Source organism: Scyliorhinus torazame, chromosome 9 (assembly GCF_047496885.1).
Source record: "Scyliorhinus torazame isolate Kashiwa2021f chromosome 9, sScyTor2.1, whole genome shotgun sequence".
Lineage (NCBI taxonomy): Eukaryota > Metazoa > Chordata > Chondrichthyes > Carcharhiniformes > Scyliorhinidae > Scyliorhinus > Scyliorhinus torazame.
The window spans coordinates 91,217,861-91,241,706 of NC_092715.1; the positions used below are offsets into that span (position 1 = coordinate 91,217,861).

At 42.6% G+C, this 23,846-nt stretch overlaps 1 protein-coding gene across 2 annotated transcripts; it reads right to left on the reverse strand.

Moving 5' to 3' along the window:
- Positions 1 to 739: 739 nt before the first annotated feature.
- Positions 740 to 20,182, reverse strand: lysmd3 (LysM, putative peptidoglycan-binding, domain containing 3). Of its 2 annotated transcripts, none has more exons than XM_072516263.1 (3): positions 19,910 to 20,182; positions 17,532 to 17,858; positions 740 to 2,348 (listed from the first exon to the last, which is right to left on the reverse strand). In XM_072516263.1, the coding sequence occupies exons 2-3, from the start codon at positions 17,850 to 17,852 to the stop codon at positions 1,701 to 1,703; spliced, it is 969 nt and encodes a 322-aa protein (XP_072372364.1). In that variant the 5' UTR covers positions 17,853 to 17,858; positions 19,910 to 20,182; the 3' UTR covers positions 740 to 1,700. The 2 variants fall into 2 exon arrangements, with proteins under 2 accessions (XP_072372364.1, XP_072372363.1); XM_072516262.1 differs by having other exon boundaries at positions 17,592 to 17,858; positions 19,910 to 20,067.
- Positions 20,183 to 23,846: the final 3,664 nt, after the last annotated feature.

The following is a 23,846-nucleotide window of genomic DNA, read 5'->3' on the forward strand; positions in this document are numbered from 1 at the left end:
TAGAAAATATATATTTAGGAAGGAAAGCATATTGTAGAATATATAACAATTTTACACCTTTTGGTGGTATAGGCGGTCTAAACAAAAACACATTTAGAACTGATTTTACTGGTCTTTGAAGCTCATGATACAATTGTTTTCGTTTGGAATGACTTGCATAGTGAAGGTATAGGTGAGAAGCATACTATGGGTATAAATTCTGGAGGGTTTGCTGTTTTAGTATAATTTAGCTGATAGACTAGCAGAACCTCCACTCACATTGAAAATAAGCATCTGCTTATACTGGGTTACTATTTATAATGGGAGCTTTCTATTATAATCTTGTATGGGGTGGAACAATCAACTGTTTAAAAGCTTAATTATCTTTGTCCGGCTCTGTTGGGGTTTGCTGTATCACTTGAGACATACAAAGTGAGTTTAATTGCATTGCCCTCCAGATGGATGAAAGTGCAGTTCATTCAGGCGTGAATCCCTGACAGATATTTTAAAATCTTTCCCATCTTCCTCCATTTATATGGCTCGAGCAGTTTGCAGTTAAGCTTGAGCACAACCCTCCAGTTGGGAGGTGAGAAATGTTCTCTCCTGCATTGAAAATTAGGTGCCCTCCCACCGACCCTGAAAATAAGCCAGGTCAACAATAGAGGGTACTAATGAGCATGGTCCCAATGTCAGGAATGTTGGGATTCATTTCCTGACTCACTGAATGTTTATTCCAAGCTAAATATAAATGAGAAATGCATTGTGCATAAAAGGGGTTCAATTTTTATTTTAAAAGTTATGATAAATTCTTAAAGAATACAATTCTGTTACAAAGCTTTAAGAAAATATCACCGATGTAAATGCTGGAATTTCATTCAACAGCCACATTTTGATATGTAAAATCAGCAATTTAGGTTCTTTTCTTTACAATTCTGTAAATAAAAGACCTCCAGCTTTGATCTACAGAATCAATAACCGTTTCATATAACACTAACTTTCAACAGCTCAAAACAAACAAAATATCTGCATGTTCTCAACTATGGTCAATAAATACATTTTTATATTAAACTATTAATTTTTAGATAACAAAATTCCTTTATATGAACAGATAAGATTAAGACATGTTGTTTTGTGACATTTGGAATGTGTTACTATTTCTGCACTTGCAAGAAAGCTGTAATCAGGAGTAATTACTGCTGGTTTTAAAAAAAACAGGCAAGATGATGATAATGCTGAATGCATATTTTTGACATTGGTTTTAAATTTTAACATTTTGAATTACATATTAAAATGTTACAGAATCCTTAAACACAAACTGTTGCAATGCTGAAAATAGTTGGAACACAGGAGAAACCTTGATCATGTAGTTATTTAGAGGAAGATACTGGTTAAAGAATTACACAAAGCTGCTGTTTAGAACTACAATATTAACCAAAGTTCAATTATTAATGCTATATATTATCAATTGACTTAAGGCACAAATTCTAGTTGCTTTAAATTCAGAAAATTCAGTGTGTCATTTTTAATGTTACCATGTCCCAGAAAATTGGAAGGCAAGTCTTAGCAATTATTTTGCAAAACATTGTTCTTGTTTGTTGAATGTATGAACATTTATAGCATGATGCAACTTCCCCAGTTCCTCTCCATTACAACCAGAAGCCATTGAACATGGTCCTTTTACATTTGCCCTCAATACAACTGTGTGTGCTGGATGGCTGTGGTCAGGTGACAGTCATGTGAACTTTTGAGTTCACATGCTCAAGGGCTTCCTTTGAGGCCATTTTAGTCCTTTTCATGGGATTAATTTCATAGCTATATTTTGGTTCTTGCTGTGTAGGCTGAGTAACAGGTAGGTTTGTAGATTCCACAGTAGAATGATGGCTTGTCTCAACTTTTACCAGGACTTCATAGTAGAGTAGATAAAACACAGGTGTAACAATTCCAACTACTAACATTATCATCACTGCATTCCACCAGCGTATGCCCCAGTCAGCTCCATAATGGGGATCTTTTCGTGGCAAGATTTTCCGATCTGTTGCTTGATAAAATGGCTTTGCAGATAAAGCTGAAACAACCTCATTTAAGTGCTCCCTAGTGGTGTCATTTGATTTCACTATCCTTTCTATGTCTTTATCAACCTCTCGGAGAAAATTATCAGCATTTTCATTTGAAGAGGAAGAATCTACGCCAGTATTAGATTCCTGAAACTGTGCATTAGATTCCAAGATAGGATGTGGAACTAGTCTTGATTTGACTGGACTGTGTGTGTCGCCTAGTAAAGTGATCTTTTTCACAGGAATCTTGACAGATCTGAGAGCAAAAAAGTCCTGGTCGTTGATAAGATTATTAACCCTCTTGATATCTGCAACCTGAAAATGAAATGTAAATATTTAGTAACAAAAAAGTCATTCCAGGGACAGTATGCCCATTTTATTATTTCAAAAAGCTTTTCACCCATGTCTCTTCACCATCAGTCAGGGGATGTCTCAAAGTGTCTTTAAATCTCAACTAAGCAACTGCACTTAACTATTAAAATGTATTAGATGGTGGCGAAATCAAAATCGTCTTAACAATTTGAGACAGCAAATATGAGTTGCTGCTGCCAAAAGTCTCACATCATTTTTTAAAATTCTTGATGACTCCCTTTGATTTTGCTGAAGGTGGTGAGATTGGTGTGCCTGCATTTTGACCTTCCACCATTTTCCTGCTCCTCAAGATTCAGATTATAATCTTAGACTCTGCTACTCTGTATTCTCAATGGAAAAATAAAAATATATTTAACTGTTTTGACTGTGACGGCCAGTTGCATTTTTGGAACTGTATTTTTATTTTTCCAGAATGGACTCACAATAAGTCAATTTGTATCTTTGTTTTAAGATTATAAATCTCCGGTAGAAACCAGAGGCACTGCCCACAGTCAGACGAGGGTATGGTTCTATTGTAAGACTGGGTTGTGGTAGATGGGATGAAAACTGTAGATATAGCATCCATGCATCGAAACCAGAAGCTCTGAGTTCAAGTCCAACTACAGGACCTCTGTGCAGAGGAAGGTGTGTTCTTAAATAGGATCACCAGGATTGGCCTAAAGTTTCCAGAAATTGAAGATTAATCTCTAGGGTACAGCACTGTGTAACGCTGGAGATAAAAACAAGGTAACATTAAAAATATTGGTTTTGGATACAGGATTGGTTAATGGATAGAAACCAAGAGTAGTATAAACTGGGCTTTTTCAAGTTCGCAGGCAGTGAATAGCAGAGTTTTGCAAGAATCAGTGTTGGCGCCTCAGCTATTTACAAACTATATTAATGACTTAGATGAAGAGACAGAGAGTAATGAATCAAAGTAATTTGATGACACCTAGCTAGATGGGAAGGTAAGCTGTGGGGAGGACACAGAGAGACTGCAAAGAGCTGTAGGCAGGTTAAGAGAGTGGGCAACAAGATGGAAAATGGAGTATAAAGTAGGGAGGTTATTCATTTTGGTCGTAATAATAGAAAAGCAGAATGTTTTTTTGAAAAGATGTGAGATTTATAAGTGCTTATGTTTAAAGACACTTGGGTGTGTTTGTACAAGGAATGCAGAAAGTTAGCATGCAGATCCAGGAAGCAATTAGGAAAGGAAATGGAATGTTGGCTGCAAAGGGATTGGAGTGCAAGAATAAAGAAATCTTATTACAATCGTACAGGATTTGGTGAGACCTGTGAGCAGTTTTGGTCCCCCACAGTTAACAAAGGATATACTTGCATTGGAAGCGGTACAGTAAAGGTTCACTAAATTGTTTTTTGGGGAAAGGGTGTTGTCCTATGATGAGAGGCTGAGTAAATTAGGCTTAAATTCTCTAGACTTTAGAAGAATGAGAGGTGATCTCATTGAAGCCTACAAAATTCTGAAGGGGCTTGATAGGGTAGACACGGAGATTGTTTTCGCTGATCAGGGAAGTCTAAAACATGGGAGCAGTCTCAGGATAAGGGACTAATCATTTGGAATTGAGACAAGGAAAAATTAGTTCATTCAAAGGGTTGAGAATCTATGGAATTCCCTCCTTATTGGTAACGGATGTTCCATCATTGAATACATTTTAAGGCTGGGACAGACAGATTTTTGGTCTCTCAGGAATTTAAGGGATATAGGGAGCAGGTGGGAAATGGAGTTGAAGTCCCAGATCAGTCATGATCGTGTTGAATGGCAGAGCAGGCCCAACTGGCCATATGGTCCACTCCTGCTCCTATTTTTTTTGTGTTTTTATATGAGACAGCATGGTTTGTTGGGAGTGGGATTTTTCAATTGTAAGGATTTGGGGGAGGGGTAGGACTATAGGAGTAATAACTGAATTAGGAGTGTGAGGAGACAGGGTATCATATTATCAAGTAACATAATAAGGAATTCTGAGAGGCATCAGGGTCCAGTGGACCAGTTCTCCTTCAAGCCACTGTTTGAAAACTTCCTACTTAACCAAGTGTTTGGTCTCCTGCATAATTTCTGCTTGTTTGCCTCAATGTGGATCTTTTGTCTGATAATCTGAAGTTTCTTGGGGTCTTTTATTACGTTATAAGTGCTATATAAATATTTGCAAGTTGTGTTGTACTGGCATCTTGAACAATCAACAATGAAGAGGATGCCAGCGAATTACATAGAACATAGAAAATACAGCACAGAACAGGCCCTTCGGCCCACGATGTTGTGCCGAACCTTTGTCCTAGATTAATCATAGATTATCATTGAATTTACAGTGCAGAAGGAGGCCATTCGGCCCCCTGAGTCTGCACCGGCTCTTGGAAAGAGCACCCTACCCAAACTCAACACCTCCACCCAACACCAAGGGCAGTTTTGGACACTAAGGGCAATTTATCAAGGCCAATCCACCTACCCTGCACATCTTTGGACTGTGGGAGGAAACCGGAGCACCCGGAGGAAACCCACGCAGACACGGGGAGGACGTGCAGACTCCGCACAGACAGTGACCCAAGCCGGAATCGTACCTGGGACCCTGGAGCTGTGAAGCAATTGTGCTATCCACAATGCTACCGTGCTGCCCTTAAGAACAAATAAATCTACACTATATAATTTTACCGTAATCCATGTACCTATCCAATAGCTGCTTGAACGTCCCGAATGTTTCCGACTCAACTACTTCCACAGGCAGTGCATTCCATGCCCCCACTACTCTCTGGGTAAAGAACCTACCTCTGATATCCCTCCTATATCTTCCACCTTTCACCTTAAATTTATGTCCCCTTGTAATGGTTTGTTCCACCTGGGGAAAAAGTCTCTGACTGTCTACTCTATCTATTCCCCATATCATCTTATAAACCTCTATCAAGTCGCCCCTCATCCTTCTCCGTTCTAATGAGAAAAGGCCTAGCACCCTCAACCTTTCCTCGTAAGACCTACTCTCCATTCCAGGTAACATCCTGGTAAATCTTCTTTGCACCTTTTCCAAAGCTTCCACATCCTTCCTAAAATGAGGTGACCAGAACTGTACACAGTACTCCAAATGTGGCCTTACCAAAGTTTTGTACAGCTGCATCATCACTTCACGGCTCTTAAATTCAATCCCTCAGTTAATGAACGCGAGCACACCATAGGCCTTCTTCACAGCTCTATCCATTTGAGTGGCAACTTTCAAAGATGTATGAACATAGACCCCAAGATCTCTCTGCTCCTCCACATTGCCAAGAACTCTACCGTTAACCCTGTATTCCGCATTCATATTTGTCCTTCCAAAATGGACAACCTCACACTTTTCAGGGTTAAACTCCATCTGCCACTTCTCAGCCCAGCTCTGCATCCTATCTATGTCTCTTTGCAGCCGACAACAGCCCTCCTTACTATCCACAACTCCACCAATCTTCGTATCATCTGCAAATTTACTGACCCACCCTTCAACTCCCTCATCCAAGTCATTAATGAAAATCACAAACAGCAGAGGACCCAGAACTGATCCCTGCGGTACGCCACTGGTAACTGGGATCCAGGCTGAATATTTGCCATCCACCACCACTCTCTGACTTCTATCGGTTAGCCAGTTTGTTATCCAACTGGCCAAATTTCCCACTATCCCATGCCTCCTTACTTTCTGCAGAAGCCTACCATGGGGAACCTTATCAAATGCCTTACTAAAATCCATGTACGCTACATTCACTGCTTTACCTTCATGTACCTTCATGTACATGATAGCTATATGTACTATGATAGGACAAACATTTGACAGAAGGGTTAGAATTTTGTTTGACTTATATAGCCTCATCATTGAAGATAATAATTTCTTGGAATGCAAGCCAACAAATCAGATTCCAATTGTAGCATGTATCCCCACAATTCACCACAACAGTAGTTTTTAATCAGACCTGGTTAAATTTACAGAGACACAGGAACAAACTTCAGTAGTTATCACTGTGCACTAATTACATATTCTGAGCTAAGCAAATTGGAATACGTTAAATAAGATCAGAGAGGTGAATGCGTGGATCAAAGATTAGTTTGGGAGAAATGGATTTCAATTCACAGGACACTGAGGCTAGAACTGGGAGCTATACCATTGGCATGGCCTTTACCCGGAGGATGCTGTGACTAATGTCCCAGTGACTCGAATAACTAGGTCTGCAGAGATGGCTTTAAACTAAACAGTAGGCAGTGGGGAATGGGTTCATATCAGAGGGGATTTGCAAAGTTAAAGGGAAAGCACCATCACCGTCACAGACCTTATCAGCTAATGTGTAGAAGACCGCATGCCAAAGAAAGTAGTACGTACGTTCCCCAACCGGAAACCATGGTTTAATCGGGAGATTCACTCCCTACTGAAGGCCAGGTCTGAGGGGTTCAAGTCAGGCGACCCTGACCTATACAAGAAATCCAGGTACCAACTCCGCAAAGTGATCAGGAATGCCAAGAGATAATATCAGACCAAGCTAGAGTCACAGACTAACATCTCTCGTCTGTTGAGGCAAGGCTTAAACAACATAACGGGCTACAAAGCGAAGCTGAGCAGAATATCCGGCAGCAGCGCAGCCCTCCCCGATGAAGCATTTGATGCTCGGTTCGAGCAGGAAACCATCAAACCGCTGTCAACTGCCCCAGTAGCCCCGGACACACCCATACCCACCGTCACAACTTCCAAAGTCAGATAGGCTTTCTTGAAAGTGAACCTTCGGAAGGTGAAGATGATCCTGAGCAGACCAGCTGGCAGACGTGTTCGCAGACATCTTCAACCTCTCCCTACTCTGTTCCAAGGTTCCCACCTGCTTCAAGAAGACCACCATCATACCGGTGCCAAAGAAGAACCAGGCAACATGCATCAACCATTATCGTCCAGGTGGCCTTGACATCGATCGTAATGGAGTGTTTCAAGAGATTGGTTATGAGGCACATCAATTCTATACTTCCAGAATGACTAGATCCACTGCAATTCACACACCACAACCGCTCCACGGCAGACACCATCTCCCTGACTCATCCTTAGAGCATCTCGACAACAAGGACGTCTACATCAGACTCCTAATTATTGACTACAGCTCCGTCTTCAACACCATAATCCCAGCCAAGCTCATATCAAAGCTCCAAAACCTAGAACTTGGCTCTTTACTCTGCAACTGGATCCTCGACTTTCTGACCCATAGACCACAATTAGTAAGGATAAACAACAGCACGTCCTCCACGATAGTCCTCAATACAGAGGTACGCAAGGCTGCGTACTCAGCCCCTACTATACTCCCTGTACATACAACTCTGCATGGCAAAATTTGGCTCGAACTCCATCTACAAGTTTGCTGACGACAAGACCATAGTGGGTCAGATCCCAAACAATGAGTGAGATAAAGAACCTAGTTGAGTAGTGTAACAACAACAATCTCTCCCTCAATGTCAGCAAAACCAAAGAGCTGGTTATTGACTTCAGGAAGCAAAGTATCGTAAACACCCCTGTCTGCATCAACGGGGCCGAGATGGAGATGGCCGACAGCTTCAAATTCCTAGGTGTGCACATCACCAACAATCTGTCCTGGTCCACCCACATCGACATTACAACCAAGAGAGCAAAACAGTGTCTATACTTTCTCAGAAAACTAAAGAAATTTGGCATGTCCACATTGACTCTTACCAACTTTACAGATGCATCATAGAAAACATCCTAACTGGCTGCATCACAGCCTGGTATTGCAACTGCTCGGCCCAAGATCGTAAGAAAGTACAAAGAGTCGTGAACACCGCCCAGTCCATCACACAAACCCGCCTCCCATCCATTGACTCTGCTTCTATTTTCTATGTAAGAAGAGAAAAGCTAATTTATTATTTTTTTGAAGGTGAAACTTGTTCAAACTTTCATTTTTGGCAATTTAAATACTGTACAACTTTGAAATAGGAACATTTATTTGCTAGAATGCAAACAAAAACATGCTATGCACCCAGCTAACTCAAGTTATAAATTAATGTTGGTTGAGATTTGAAAAATCTAACTTGTAAAATGTTTACTAAATAGAATTATAAAATAGTATCATTGTATCCTTAAAGGTGTTGCTTTTATCACATCAAACATTGCATTCTTGGTGCAGTTTTTGTTTTCAATTTAAAATGCATACCCAACAACAATGAATTACAAGTACACACAGGACACACTTGCCAAATGCAGTACTGCACGTTGGGAACTAAATTTGGATTAGGAAAATGATTAACCAAAAAAGGCATGAGAAAATGTATATAGGTACAAAATCTAAAAGCGGATGCAATACTGCATATACAAATTGGTGAGTGCAATAAACGTATAATTTAGGGTACCCTGTTATAGAAAGAATATTGGTGTTATGTGAGAGTACCTTTAAGAAATGGGTGTTTATCAAATAACTGTAGTGGATGTACCTTTAAGAAATGGGTGTTAATCAAATAGCTGCAGTGATGTCAGAGTGTGGGTGGAGCTGGGCTGTCTGTCTGCTTTTATTTTTGTTTTTGAGCTGGCAGCTACAGTGTGCGTTTGGTTTCTTTTTCAGAGTTGGAGCTGCATCCAGCCAAACAAGGTGTAATTTTGATCTCTCTGCATGAAACGAATGTCTTCAGATCACTTGCTAATTTAAAAGTGATAACTGCTCTCAGTAGAGAATTTAAACCTGCTGTCTTTGTTAAAGAGGGTATTTGTCTTATGGATGTTGCTAGGAAAGATTAAGGGTTACTTATAGAGTGCTGTATTCTTTGGGGGAAGTATTTGAGTTGATAGTTTACTGTGTGTTTATAAAATGTTAACTGGATTCATAGACTAAACATTGTTTTGTTTTAAAAGTACTTTCGATCTCTGTTGCATCACACCTGTAAAGTGGGCCCTTGTGCTCCCCATAACCAAAATCTATTAAAAGTTGTGGGTCAGGTGAACGCCATGATACACTTTAGGGTTCTCTAAAACCTGGCCCGTAATAATTGGTAACATGCAAAAGGTATAATTCAGACTTACTGGGATGTTAGCCAAGATGAGAATATGCAAATGATCAAATACTTGGAAAAACTCAGACTTTCTGTGCTCTCCTAAATGAAGTTAAGGAGAGATTTTCAAACTTCATTTCCTGCTTGGTGGATCAATAAGAGGGCTTCAATATTAGATTTTTTCCCACTCAGGAAATGGGTGATGCTGCTAAGCATGAGTTTAATGCCCACTTCTTGTTGCACTGGAACAGTTGTGGTCCTTGTGGTGATAGTACTCTCAATAATGGCAATACTATGCTGGAAGTATAAAAAGAGAAGTTAAAGAAGCATACAAGAAATTAATAGAATATGGAATATATCAGCAAAGGTGACTATTGAAGCCGAGGCAATGTTAACACCCAAGAGGGAAGCAGATGCATACTTGTGGAGAAAAGAGACTAATATTATGGGAAAAAAACCAGGGAAATATGACTACATTGGTGTTGATGTGGAACTAGCAATGACGATCAATTATGATGAATCCCTCTGTGGGAATATATCTATGATTGTGTAAATTTAATAGTGCCAAGCTACTAACTGAAACATTTGAATTGTTGTCTGTTTCTGCATGAATAACATTTTGAAAGGTAAAAGAAAAAACATTCAAAACATATTGGCCCAGATTTTCTGATCAGGATCAGAAACCCTATTTACGACCCTGATTCAACACAAAAAATGGATCTTCCGATGGAGGATTCTTTACATATGAGCCAGTGCAACAAACCTCATAAGGAGTAGCGAGTGCAGAAAAGCCACATACAATCCACACGCCCTTTTACAGCACTAAGTGCTAATTTCTGGTAAGTAAAGAGTTTAAATGTCGTCGTTTGCTTTGAAAAGCTACAGAGAGAAATGTGTACTCTAAGTGGGTGAAGGGGTCAGGTGGACAAAGGGGCCGGTGAGTGAGGTGGAAAGTTGGGTGAGATGGCAGGTTGGTGAGTGGCTAAGTGGTTCGGGGGTTAGTTAGGTAGAATTAGGGGTCAGCAGGGGAATCAGGTGGTGGAGGCTCGACAGATTGGGTCTGCAGCAAGGAGTCAGACTGGATCAGCGAAGGAGTCAGGGGGTTCAGGACGGTATTTGGGGGCGAGGGGCAGTCAATAAGAGTCGTAGGGGAGGGTCAATTGTGTAGAATAGAACAGAATCTCTACAGTGTAGGAGGCCACTTGGCCCATCGAGTCTGCACTGACCCTTGGAAAGAACACCCTGCCTAGGACCACGCCCCCACCCTATCCCCTTAACTCTACCTAATTTTTTGGATATTAAGGGACAGTTCAACATGGCCAATCCACCTAAACCATACATCTTTGGACTGTGGGAGGAAACCAGAACACCCGGAGTAAACTCACGCAGACACGGGGAGAAAGTGCAAACTCCACACAGTCACCTCAGGTCGGAATTCAACCCGGGTCCCTGGCGCTGTGAGGCAGCGGTAACCACTGACTACTGTGCCACCCTGTCGCCCATAGTTACCTAGATGTTAGACTAGATTTTTTCCTGCCTAGCTGTTTCTGTGGAACTAACCAGATGAGTAAGTCAGAACTGTCCAAAGTCTCCGACTCTAACGCAGAGTGGAGAGTTTTTTTTTGGAGGCTCCCAGGAACAGAGTACAAACTTCCTGGGTTCCCACTGAGTCCTTGTGCTGGGATTTCCAAGGCGTCCTTTAGCACATTTTCCAGAGTACATCCTGTCTCTGAATATCCAGGGAACGGAAGACGTGGGACATTTAATCTTCTTCATTTTATTCCATTTAAGATTTTTTTTAAGGAACAAAAGAAAATGCAGCAGATGCACAAAAGGCCTTACCCATATTTTAAGGCATTGATTTATTTTTGGAAAAATAAACATTGGTGACTGATTCTATTTGTCTATTTTTATTCTCATATTACTTCAGTAGTGATCCCAGCAATATACTGGAATGTGTGATATTTAGCAAGAATTGCACTACAAAAGTCAACACTGGAACTCCTTGCCGCACTTCCACACAAGTCAGGTTGGAGGAAGGTTTGGAGTTCCCCAGAGATCAGTGTCGGACCCTTGCTCTTCCTGATACATACTAATGACCTAGACGACTGGTGTGCAGGGCATCATTTCAAAATTTGCAGATAATACAAAGATGAGTATTATCAACTGTGATGAGGATAGTCTTGAATTTCAAAAGGACATAGATATGTTCATGACTGGTGGTTGATCAACAAAGAAAAATTACAGCACAGGAACAGGCCCTTCGGCCCTCCAAGCCTGCGCCGATCCAGATCTTCTATCTAAAACTGGCGCCTATTTTCTAAGGATCTGTATCCCTCTGCTCCCTGCCCATTCATGTATCTGTCTAGATAAATCTTAAATGACGCTATCGTGCCCGCCTCTACAACCTCCGCCGGCAATGCGTTCCAGGCACCCACCACCCTCTACGTAAGAACTTTCCATGCATATCTTAAACTTTTCCCCTCTCACCTTGAACTTGTGACCCCTCGTAATTGAGTCCCCCACTCTGGAAAAAGCTTCTTGCTGTCCACCCTGTCTATACCTCTCATGATTTTGTAGACCTCAATGAGGTCCCCCTCAACCTCCGTCTTTCTAATGAAAATAATCCTAATCTACTCAACCTCTCTTCATAGCTAGCGCCCTCCATATCAGGCAACATCCTGGTGAACCTCCTCTGCACCTTCTCCAAAGCATCAACATCCTTTTGGTAATGTGGCGACCAGAACTGTACACAGTATTCCAAATGTGGCCAAACCAAAGTCTTATACAACTGTAACATGACCTTCCAACTCTTGTACTCAATACCCCTTCCGATGAAGTTCAATGTAGAGAAAGTGTGAGGTGATTCATTTTTGCAGGAATAATATGGTACAATTTGCAGGAACAATAGGACCTCCATCTATAGGTACATAAGGCATTGAAGGTGGCATGGCATGTTGAGAGAATAGTTGAAGCATACAGTATACTAGATTTCATTAATAGGGGCACAGAATACAAGAGAAAGGAGGTCATATTGGGTTTGTATAAGACACTAGTTGGCCTCATCTGGATTCCAGTTCTGGAGACCTTACGTGAGGAAGGATGTGAAGGCATTGGAGTACGGAGGAGATTCACAAGAATGATTCCAGAGATAAACAACTGTAGCGTTTGAGGACAGATTGAAGCGCCGAGGTCTGTTTTTCTTGGAAAGAAGGCTGAGAGAAGATTTGAAAGCGGTATTCAAGATGCTGAGGGTGATGGATCGGGTAAATAGTGCGAAACTGTTCTTAATAATCCATCAAGAACTAGAGGGCACAAATTCAAAATAATGGGCAACGGGTGTGGTTGGAGTCTGGAAATGACTTCCCCGAGAGTGGAGGTTCAATTGAGATATTCAAAAGGAAATTGGATTTCTATCTGAAAAGAAAGTACGTGCAAGGTTAGGGGAAAAGGCGGGGGAGTGGGACTCGACAGAATGCTCCTGCAGAGAGCCAGTGCAGACATGAAGGGCCGAATGACCTCCTTCTGCACTGTAAAGATTACATAAGAACAAAAGAACTAGGAGCAGGAGTAGGCCATCTGGTCCCTCGAGCCTGCTCCACCATTCAATGAGATCATGGCTGATCTTTTGTGGACTCAGCTCCACTTTCCGGCCCGAACACCATAACCCTCAATCCCTTTATTCTTCAAAAAGCTATCTATCTTTATCTTAAAAACATTTAATGAAGGAGCCTCTACTGCTTCACTGGGCAAGGAATTCCATAGATTCACAACCCTTTGGGTGAAGAAGTTCCTCCTAAACTCAGTCCTAAATCTACTTTCCTTTATTTTGAGGCTATGTCCCCTAGTTCTGCTTTCACCCGCCAGTGGAAACAACCTGCCCGCATCTATCCTATCTATTCCCTTCATAATCTTATATGTTTCTATAAGATCCCCCCTCATCCTTCTAAATTCCAATGAGTACAGTCCCAGTCTACTCAACCTCTCTTCGTAATCCAACCCCTTCAGCTCTGGGATTAACCTAGTGAATCTCCTCTGCACATCATCCAGTGCCAGTACATCCTTTCTCAAGTAAGGAGACCAAAACTGAACACAATACTCCAGGTGTGGCCTCACTAACACCTTATACAATTGCAGCAGAACCTCCCTAGTATTAAACTCCATCCCTCTAGCAATGAAGGACAAAATTCCATTTGCCTTCTTAATCACCTGTTGCACCTGTAAACCAACTTTTTGCGACTCATGCACTAGCACACCCAGGTCTCTCTGCACAGCAGCATGTTTTAATATTTTATCATTTAAATAATAATCTCTTTTGCTGTTATTCCTACCAAAATGGATAACCTCACATTTGTCAACATTGTATTCCATCTGCCAGACTCTAGCCCATTCACTTAGCCTATCCAAATCCCTCTGCAGACTTCCAGTATCCTCTGCACTTTTTGCTTTACCACTTATCTTAGTGTCGTCTGCAAACTTGGACACATTGCCCTTGGTCCCCAACTCCAAATTATCTATGTAAATTGTGAACAGTTGTGGGGCCAACACTGATCCCTGAGGACACCACTAGCTACTGATTGTCAACCAGAGAAACACTCATTAATACCCACTCTTTGCTTTCTATTAATTAACCAATCCTCTATCCATGCTACTACTTTCCCCTTAATGCCATGCATCTTTATCTTATGCAACAACCTTTTGTGTGGCACCTTGTCAAAGGCTTTCTGGAAATCCAGATATACCACATCCATTGGCTCCCCATTATCTACCGTACTGTTAATGTCCTCAAAAAATTCCACTAAATTAGTTAGGCACGACCTGCCCTTTATGAACCCATGCTGCGCCTGTCCAATGGGACAATTTCCATCCAGATGCCTCGCTATTTCTTCCTTGATGATAGATTCCAGCATCTTCCCTACTACCGAAGTTCAGCTCACTGGCCTATAATTACCCGCTTTCTGCCTACCTCCTTTTTTAAACAGTGGTGTCACATTTGCTAATTTCCGATCCGCCGGGACCACCCCAGAGTCTAGTGAATTTTGGTAAATTATCACTAGTGCATTTGCAATTTCCCTAGCCATCTCTTTTTGCACTCTGGGATGCATTCCATCAGGTCCAGGAGACTTGTCTACCTTTAGCCCCATTAGCTTGCCCATCACTACCTCCTTGGTGATAACAATCCTCTCAAGGTCCTCACCTGTCATAGCCTCATTTCCATCAGTCACTGGCATGTTATTTGTGTCTTCCACTGTGAAGACTGACCCAAAAAACCTGTTCAGTTCCTCAGCCATTTCCTCATCTCCCATTATTAAATCTCCCTTCTCATCCTCTAAAGGACCAATATTTACCTTAGCCACTCTTTTTTGTTTTATGTATTTGTAGAAACTTTTACTATCTGTTTTTATATTCTGAGCAACTTTACTCTCATAATCGATCTTACTCTTCTTTATAGCTTTTTTAGTAGCTTTCTGTTGCCCCCTAAAGATTTCCCAGTCCTCTAGTCTCCCACTGATCTTTGCTACTTTGTATGTTTTTTCCTTCAATTTGATATTCTCCCTTATTTCCTTAGATATCCACGGTCGATTTTCCCTCTTTTTACCGTCCTTCCTTTTTGTTGGTATAAACCTTTGCTGAGCACTGTGAAAAATCACTTGGAAGGTTCTCCACTGTTCCTCAACTGTTTCACCATAAAGTCTTTGCTCCCAGTCTAGCTTAGCTAGTTCTTCTCTCATCCCATTGTAATCTCCTTTCTTTAAGCACAAAACACTAGTGCTTGATTTTACCTTCTCACCCTCCATCTGTATTTTAAATTCCACCATATTGTGATCGCTCCTTCCGAGAGGATCCCTAACTATGAGATCCTGAATCAATCCTGTCTCATTACACAGGACCAGATCTAGGACAGCTTGTTCCCTCGTAGGTTCCATTACATACTGTTCTAGGAAACTATCGCGGATACATTCTATAAACTCCTCCTCAAGGCTGCCTTGACTGACCTGGTTAAACCAATCAACATGTAGATTAAAATCCCCCATGATAACTGCTGTACCATTTCTACATGCATCTGTTATTTCTTTGTTTATTGCCTGCCCCACCATAATGTTACTATTTGGTGGCCTACAGATTACTCCTATCAGTGACTTTTTCACCTTACTATTCCTGATTTCCACCCAAATGGATTCCACCTTATCCTCCATAGCACCGATGTCATCCCTTACTGTTGCCCGGATGTCATCCTTAAATAACAGAGCTACACCACCTCCCTTACCATCAACTCTATCCTTCCGAAAAGTTTGATACCCTCGAATATTTAACTCCCAGTTGTGACCATCCTTTAACCATGTTTCAGTAATGGCCACTAAATCATAGTAATTCACGATGATTTGCGCTATCAACTGATTTACCTTATTCCGAATACTACGAGCATTCAGGGAAAGTACACTTATGTTGGCATTTTTACCTCTGTTCTGAATCTTAACACCTCGATCAGTAACCTCTCCCAAGTTATATTTCCTCTTAACCTTTCTCCTAATTTTCCTTCTCGTCGAAACCATATCTTCCTGTTAACAACCTGCCGCGTCGCTTACCATTAATGTTTTCACTTCCCGTTTTATTTCTTTTAGTATTCCTGGTCCTATTCACTGAGCTCCCCTCAGTCACTGTACCTTGTACTGTCGCCCTTTTTGATTTTTGACTATGGCTTCTCTGCCTTACACTTTCCCCCTTACTGCCTTTTATTTCTGTCCCTGTTTTACTACCTTCCAACTTCCTGCATCGGTTCCCATCCCCCTGCCACATTAGTTTAAACTCTCCCCAACAGCTCTAGCAAACACCCCCCTAGGACATCGGTTCCAGTCCTGCCCAGGTGCAGACCGTCCGGTTTGTACTGGTCCCACCTCCCCCAGAACCGGTTCCAATGTCCCAGGAATTTGAATCCCTCCCTCTTGCACCATCTCTCGAGCCACGTATTCATCCTCTCTATCCTGACATTCCTACTCTGACTAGCTCGTGGCACTGGTAGCAATCCTGAGATTACTACCTTTGAGGTCCTACTTTTTAGTTTAACTCCTAGCTCCCAAAATTCAGCTTGTAGGACCTCGTCCCGTTTTTTACCGATATCGTTGGTGCCTATGTGCACCACGACAGCTGGCTGTTCACCCTCCCCCCTAGAATGTCCTGCAGCCGCTCAGAGACATCCTTGACCCTTGCACCAGGGAGGCAACATACCATCCTGGAGTCTCGATTGCGTCCGCAGAACCGCCTGTCTATTCCCCTTACAATTGAGTCCCCTATCACTATAGCCCTGCCATTCTTCTTCCTGCCCAGCTGTGCAGCAGAGCCAGCCACGGTGCCATGAACCTGGCTGCTGCTGCCTTCCCCTGGTGAGCCATCTCCCTCAACAGTATCCAAAGCGGTATATCTGTTTTGCAGGGAGATGACCGCAGAGGACACCTGCACTGCCTTCCTACTCTTGCTCTGTCTTTTGGTCACCCATTTAATATCTCCCTCAGTACCTTTCACCTGCGGTGTGACCAACTCGCTAAACGTGCTATCCACGACGTCCTCAGCATCGCGGATGCTCCAAAGTGAGTCCATCCGCAGCTCCAGAGCCGTCAAGCGGACTAACAGGAGCTGCAACTGGACACACTTCTTGCACGTGAAGGAGCCAGGGACAGTGGACGTGTCCCTGAGCTCCCACATCGCACACGAGGAGCATGACATGGGTCTGAGATCTCCTGCCATGTCTTAAACCTTCGGTTAACTTCAACAATTTCAATCCCCCAAAAATTTAAATAAATAAATAAACAACGAAGAAAAAAATAAATAAATATGCCAATGATTCTGCAAAGTCTGCAAGTCTCATTCACCTCTGTAGTTGCAAGTCATCAACAGAGAAATGAGCCACATTTTAGAGCTACTAAAACTTTTTCTCCAACAGAACCTTTGTGTACTTGCCATTCTTATTGGGACTTTTCACAGTAACTTCATTGAAGCCTACTTGTGACAATAAGTGATTATTATTTATCTTTCCCTCAGTTTTGACACTGCATCATTTAATAGAATATTCTTTATACCAGATTGTGCTGTGCCTTTACTTCCACATCTGTATTATATTTTCAATCCTATTTTCTGCCTATAGCTTTCTTTACCATTCCTTCCACCTCTTCTTTGTAATAATCCTTTACGTTATGACTCAAATCATCACTTACAGTACAGCAGTACTGCAAAGCAAGTGCATTCAAGGTGTCACCCTCTTGAATTTCCCGGATCAGGTACACAATATCATCCAACCGATCTTTAGATGTGGTTCTTCGTATTTTCTTTCCTCTTGGTCTCAGTTCAAAACATTCTGCATCCTCTTCTGAAAGTTCATTTTCTGAAGGTGTGCCACTTGCAAACACATAAACGTTGCCTCCCAATGCCGGCTGAACAGTAGCTGGCAGGAAACGAGTTTGACTTCTCCCTGTCATGGTCAACTGTAAATAAATTTAGTGTAATTAGTTTAATGCTGCCCTAGGAAAGATCAGCAAATAATTTACTTAGATAACAAGTACAGATGAGGAAGACCAGTCAGCACATTCATGTGAAAAAAAACTTAATAATCTTATCCCAGTTCCCAGCTATTTTGTAGACTTTCCCCATTTGCTCAGCAAAACATCAATTCTATCCATTGAATCCATCTATGTGAAGAACCTTTCTCACTTTACTGATAAACACTTATGATTTATTTAAAAACCAAGACCAATCCTATTAGTTCAACATATTACAATAAAACACAATGCAGCTAGAACTACATGCCAAATACATTGAATTCTACTCATGAAATCTGCAGCAATATTTGGAAGTAAGCCTATACCCAATATTCATAAACACATATTTCCCAGCAGCACTCATAAGATGTAGATCATGAAGAATCATAGAATCCCTACAATGCAGAAGGAGGCCACTGGCCCATTAGGTCTGTGGAAGAGCACCCTAACCAGGCTCCCACCCCATCCCTGCAACCCCTTAACCACACTTAACCCGCATATCTCTGGACACTCAGTGGCAACTTAGAATGACCAATCCACCTAACCTGCACATCTTTGGACTGTGGGAGTAAACCAGAGTACCCGGAGGAAACCCATGCAGATGCAGGAAGAAAGTTCAAACTCGACAGACAGTGACAGCTCCATCAAGGGGCTGGTTTAGCACAGTGGGATAAACAGCTGGCTTGTAATGCAGAACAAGGCCAGCAGCGCGGGTTCAATTCCCGTACTGGCCTCCCCGAACAGGCGCCGGAATGTGGCGACTAGGGGCTTTTCACAGTAACTTAATTGAAGCCTACTTGTGACAATAAGCGATTATTATTGATTGAATCTGGGTCCCTGGCGCTGAGACAGCAGTGCCACCCACTGTGCCACTGAAGAACAGTATTTTCCCTTCTCTGATCCAGGGGTGCTGATGTAAGCTGGTGCACCTACCCAATTCCTGTGCTAACTAAGGTCAACACAAACAAGAAGTCATATCAGACGTGTCCTGTTTTTGAATTATCTTTACCCAGGTTACCACTTAGATACGCGATGGGATGTCTGACAGATTGTGTCCAACGTCAAGAGTATTTTGAGTATCAAACAGCTATGCGTAACTGGTAACTTGAAATATATACATAGATACAGAAATGGTGAGGGGCAACATCTGACCTCTGCAAGGTCACCTGCCTCTTGTTATCATCTTGGTGACAAAATAAATTACTATTTACCATATCACAGTCTTGAGATCCTCTACCAGCTATCAATCTTCTAATTTCAGTTAAAAATCTCCCCTATGTCTCCTTGTCCTCGCTCTCACCCTGGTGAATGTTCCTGCTTTGCACCTTTACAATTGTTTATATCCCCGACCCAAAATCCACTGTTCAAAGATACGCAAAAGGTCTCGAAGCACTGTCTAACTAGGTTGGTGTGCAAGTGCATCATTCCATTTCTACTTTTACACTCTAGATCTTCAGATGTAACACCAAAATATGTTGTATGGTTTTGTTTGCACAGACACTTCTAATGGCGAGGTCACATCCAAAACACTCGTGCTACTATTAATGGGACTCCACAGGAAGGGAATTAAATGCGTGATCCACATCTCTCCTCAGTAATTTTTGGAGCCACTATTATTCACTGTATGTAATGCTTTCAGGAAGCGTGCAATATTGTAATAGCGTGTAAATTTTGTTGAATTGCACGCTTGAAAACACAGCTTCATATTTAGGATCTCCACTAGGAAGATGTCAACCGCTGACCCACTTTGGGGGGGGGGGGGGGTCAGTTAGCTCAGCCCAGGCACTGAGCATACTGTATCCCACAGGGACATCACATCTGACTGGACTGACAGTATGGACTCGATAGACTGAATGGTCCACTTCTGCGCCTCCCCGGGGGAATGGGTCTGCAGTGACCCTCACCCTCGAGCACCCTGGGGCCGGGGAAGAGACGCTGCTCTCCCTGGACGACTCGGTGCGCGGTACGGAGCGGGCGGGGACCGAGCCCGGACTCACCTGTTCCCTCTCCGGGCTCCATCTCTTCACCGGGGTCCCAGCCACGTCACCCGGAGCCGGCCGCGAGCAGACATTGCGCCCTGGCCGCCGAACAGCAACCCCCCCCCCCCCCCCCGGGGCCAGGAACGACCCCACTCGACTCCGGCTGGCGTGTAACAGGCTCCGCTCCGGCCCAGCCGGGGTGAGCTCTACCTCCGGAGGAGAGGCGGTTCCTCCCCGGGTCTCTCTGCGGCCTCGGCTCTCTGGGGTTTGTCCGATCCTCAAACTGCCAGATCAGCCGTCAGCTGTGATCTCGCGAGGGCCAGAGCGCGAGCTGCATGTGGATGTTGGAATTATGATTTGAATATTAGTGGGATGGGAATTATTGGGACGGTGTTTAGAATTGGGGTTATTGGGATTGGAATTATGATAATTAGATTGGATTTGTTTATTGTCACGTGTACCAAGGTACAGTGAAAAGTATTTTTCTGCCAGCAGCTCAACAGATCATTAAGGACATGAAAATAAAATAAAATACATAATAGGACAACACAAGGTGCACAATGTAACTACATAAACACCGGCATGGGGTGAAGCATACAGCGGTGTAGTGTTTATGAGGTCAGTCCACAAGAGGGTCATTTAGGAATCTGATAACAGCGGGAAAGAAGCTGTTTTTGAGTCTGTTCGTGTTCTCAGACTTTTGTATCTCCTGCCCGATGGAAGAAGTTCGGGAGGTGTCGATGGAGTCAATGGATGGGAGGCAGGTTCGTGTGATGGACTGGGCTGTGTTCACGACTCTCTGAAGTTTCTTGTGGTCAGGGGCTGAACAGTTGCCATACCAGGCTGTGATGCAGTCAGATAGGATGCTTTGTATGGTGTATCTGTAAAAATTGGTAAGAATTCATGTGGATATGTGGAATTGGAATGATTAGAATTGGGATTATTGAGATTTGAATTATTGGTATTGGGATTATTTGGATTGGGGCTGTTGGTATTTGAATTATTAGGATTTGAATTATTAGATTTGGGGTTATTGGAATTTGAATTATTGGGATTAGGTGATTGGGATTATTGCGATTTGAATTACTGTGATTGAATTGTTGGGATTGGGATAATAGGGATTATTTGAATTGGGGTTATTTGGATTGGGGCTGTTGGTATTTGGATTATTAGAATTTGCATTATTGGGGCTATTGGATTTGAAAGATTGGAATTGAGGGTTATTGGAATTTCAGTTATTGGGATGGGGTTGTTGGGATTTGAATTGAGGGTGATTGGGATTTAAATGATGGATTATTAGGATTGGAATTATGGTGATTGAATTGTTGAGATTGGGGTTATAGGGATTTGAGTTTATGGGATTTGGGGTTTTGGAATTTATTAGGATTGGAATTATTGGGATTGGGGTTTTGGGGATTTTGATTATTGGGATTTGAATGATTGGAATTGGGGTTATTGGGATTGAGAGTTATTGGGATTTCAGTTATTGGGATTGGGGTTATTGGGATTCTTAGGATTCTTTGTTATCACTTCTGAATGGCCCATTCTTCCCTGTGATGAGTTAGGAAGTACATTCCCCCTCCCCACTCCCATTCCATTCTGTTGTAGCCATGGTCTTTGTGGACATTCTGTTTCTGCCTGATGGCATGGAATACAATTTTTACAGTAATGCAAATGGTGACACCTGTACCAAATTTCAGTTAATCTTTGAAGTAATCCTTGGCATCAACAGGTGTGAATTTCCACAGAAGGTTTGCCTGGGGATGTCCGAATTGTAATCCACACTGGAAACTTCCAGGCTTGATCCATTTATCATTGCAGATGTGTTCAGTGACCTTTGGCAGTATCTTAAATCAGTGTCTTTGTTTCGAAACAGCCTTTTAAAAAATTTCCACATGTGAGTCCAGCAGATGGAATTGAAATTTAACATTTGACATTCTTAGCAGGGCTTACTGGAATTTGAACATCGGATTGGGATTTGAATTAGTGCGATTGAATTACTGGGATTTAAATTAATGGGATTTGAATTCCAGCCTGTGTCTCCATGAAATGGATTGAGCCTACACAGATACAAATTGCCAGTTTAAGTCGGTGTCTTTATTTTTCAATGAAATGTCAAAATTCAAAAAAGCTTAATATGTGAAACCAGCCAATGAGATATCAAATCAGGATTTCCGGTGGCAATTTGTAGGGGGAAGATGTACACAAAGTGGCTTCCGCTAAAGTACTGTATTTTTAGCCCTTTCCTCCCACTTGCTGGGAGTATTTTTGCTTAAAATCCCACTTGAGTGATGGTATAAGGTGCCCACATAATGGAAATGCCCAGAAGGATCAGGGCAAAGAAAGTTTGTCAACCGAATCCAAGGTGTCTCGGGGCTCTTTGGTGGAGAAAATGGTGGGGTTTAGTGATTTTTGTTGCCTCACTGTTATTTGTATTGTCATTTTGGTGTGGTATTGTTGGGGGGGGTGGTGGGTGGGATGTGGGGGAAAGGGGGCGTGATAATTTGCTGATGGTGACTACACATTTTTCTTTGTTCTGTCTTGCGGGTGGGTTTGACAGCCATTTCCGGTGGGCCTGGTGCCTGTACTCTCCAAGTAGTTGTTGGATGACCCCTCTTGGTGGAGATGGCGGACTCCGGATTGAGGCGGGGAGGCCCCCAATTCGGTTGGAATGGAATGGGATTGAATGACCAGTGAAATGTTTGAGGGTATTTGCTCACCTTAAAAGTTTGGGTGCTGATGTGGTGTTTCTGTCAGAGATTCATTTGCAGGTAAGGGACAAAACAAGGTTGCGGAAGGGGTGGCTGGGTCAAGTATTTCACTCAGGCTTTGATGGTAGGGACAGAGGGGGGATCTTTGATCAATAAAAGGGTTTGATTTTCAGCCGTTAAAATCTTGGTGTATCCTAGTGGCAGGCGTGTGATTGTCAGTGGGTCCTTGGTGGGCACCTCGGTAATCCCGGTTAATGTCTATGCGCCAAATTTATGAACAAGTTGCTAGTCTCCATTCCCGATTTGGGTTTCCATCAGCTAATTTTGGGTGTTGGGGCGGGGGGAGCTTGTACTTAAACCGTGTTCTGACTTCTGGTGGCGCCAATGAGCTGAGCAGTCGCAAGGAAGGTGGTCCTCTCTTGGGAGCTTCAACTTTTACTTAAACCCTTAAACCCAACTTAAACCCTTTTAACACATCAATAGGATTCAGAAAGATAACAAACACACCCCCCCCCCCCCCCTCCGCACCCCAATTGAGTAAACAACCAAAGAAATGCTATTGAACCAGCCACAAGTCGGGAAAAATAGTAAAAGTCGGGAGAGGAGGATCCCAAATGCAGGGTGGGGGGTCAAGGAGAACGAGGCGGAGCAGAGCATAGCAGAATGAGCAGGATCTCAAATGCAAACACCGGCCCACCAATCAATGGAGTAGTTGATGGAACTTCTTTCAATAGAGCTCCAGAAACACAGGGACTCTATACGTAAAGGAGGATCTCATGTTGACCATGAAGTCGACCATAGAAACCGCTCTGGCCCCCATTAAAGAGGCATTGGACAGAACGGAGAGGAGACTAGAGATCCAGGAAGTGACGGTACGGGACCTGGAAAAAGCCACCGACCAGAGCGAGTGGAACACCTCGCTTGAGGCCGAGGTGGCAAGGTTGGTAACAATGCAGAGAGCGCTCAAGGCGAGGTTGATGATCAGTAGAACAGGTCCCGCTGCCAGACCTTGTTGCTCTATCAATAATGTTGGTGAACCACAAGCCTTCCCTTATATCAATCAAATAACCACACAACCAGTTAGTTAGTTCAAAAGGTGGTTTATTTACATACACAAGAGTTATCTCGACATGCAAACACAATATCTACTACGAGTTAACCTACACCTATCAGCTACAATAACCTATACTTACCTTCAGGGCGACCGGCACTGTGCAAATGGATAAGGCATTTATCTGGATTTC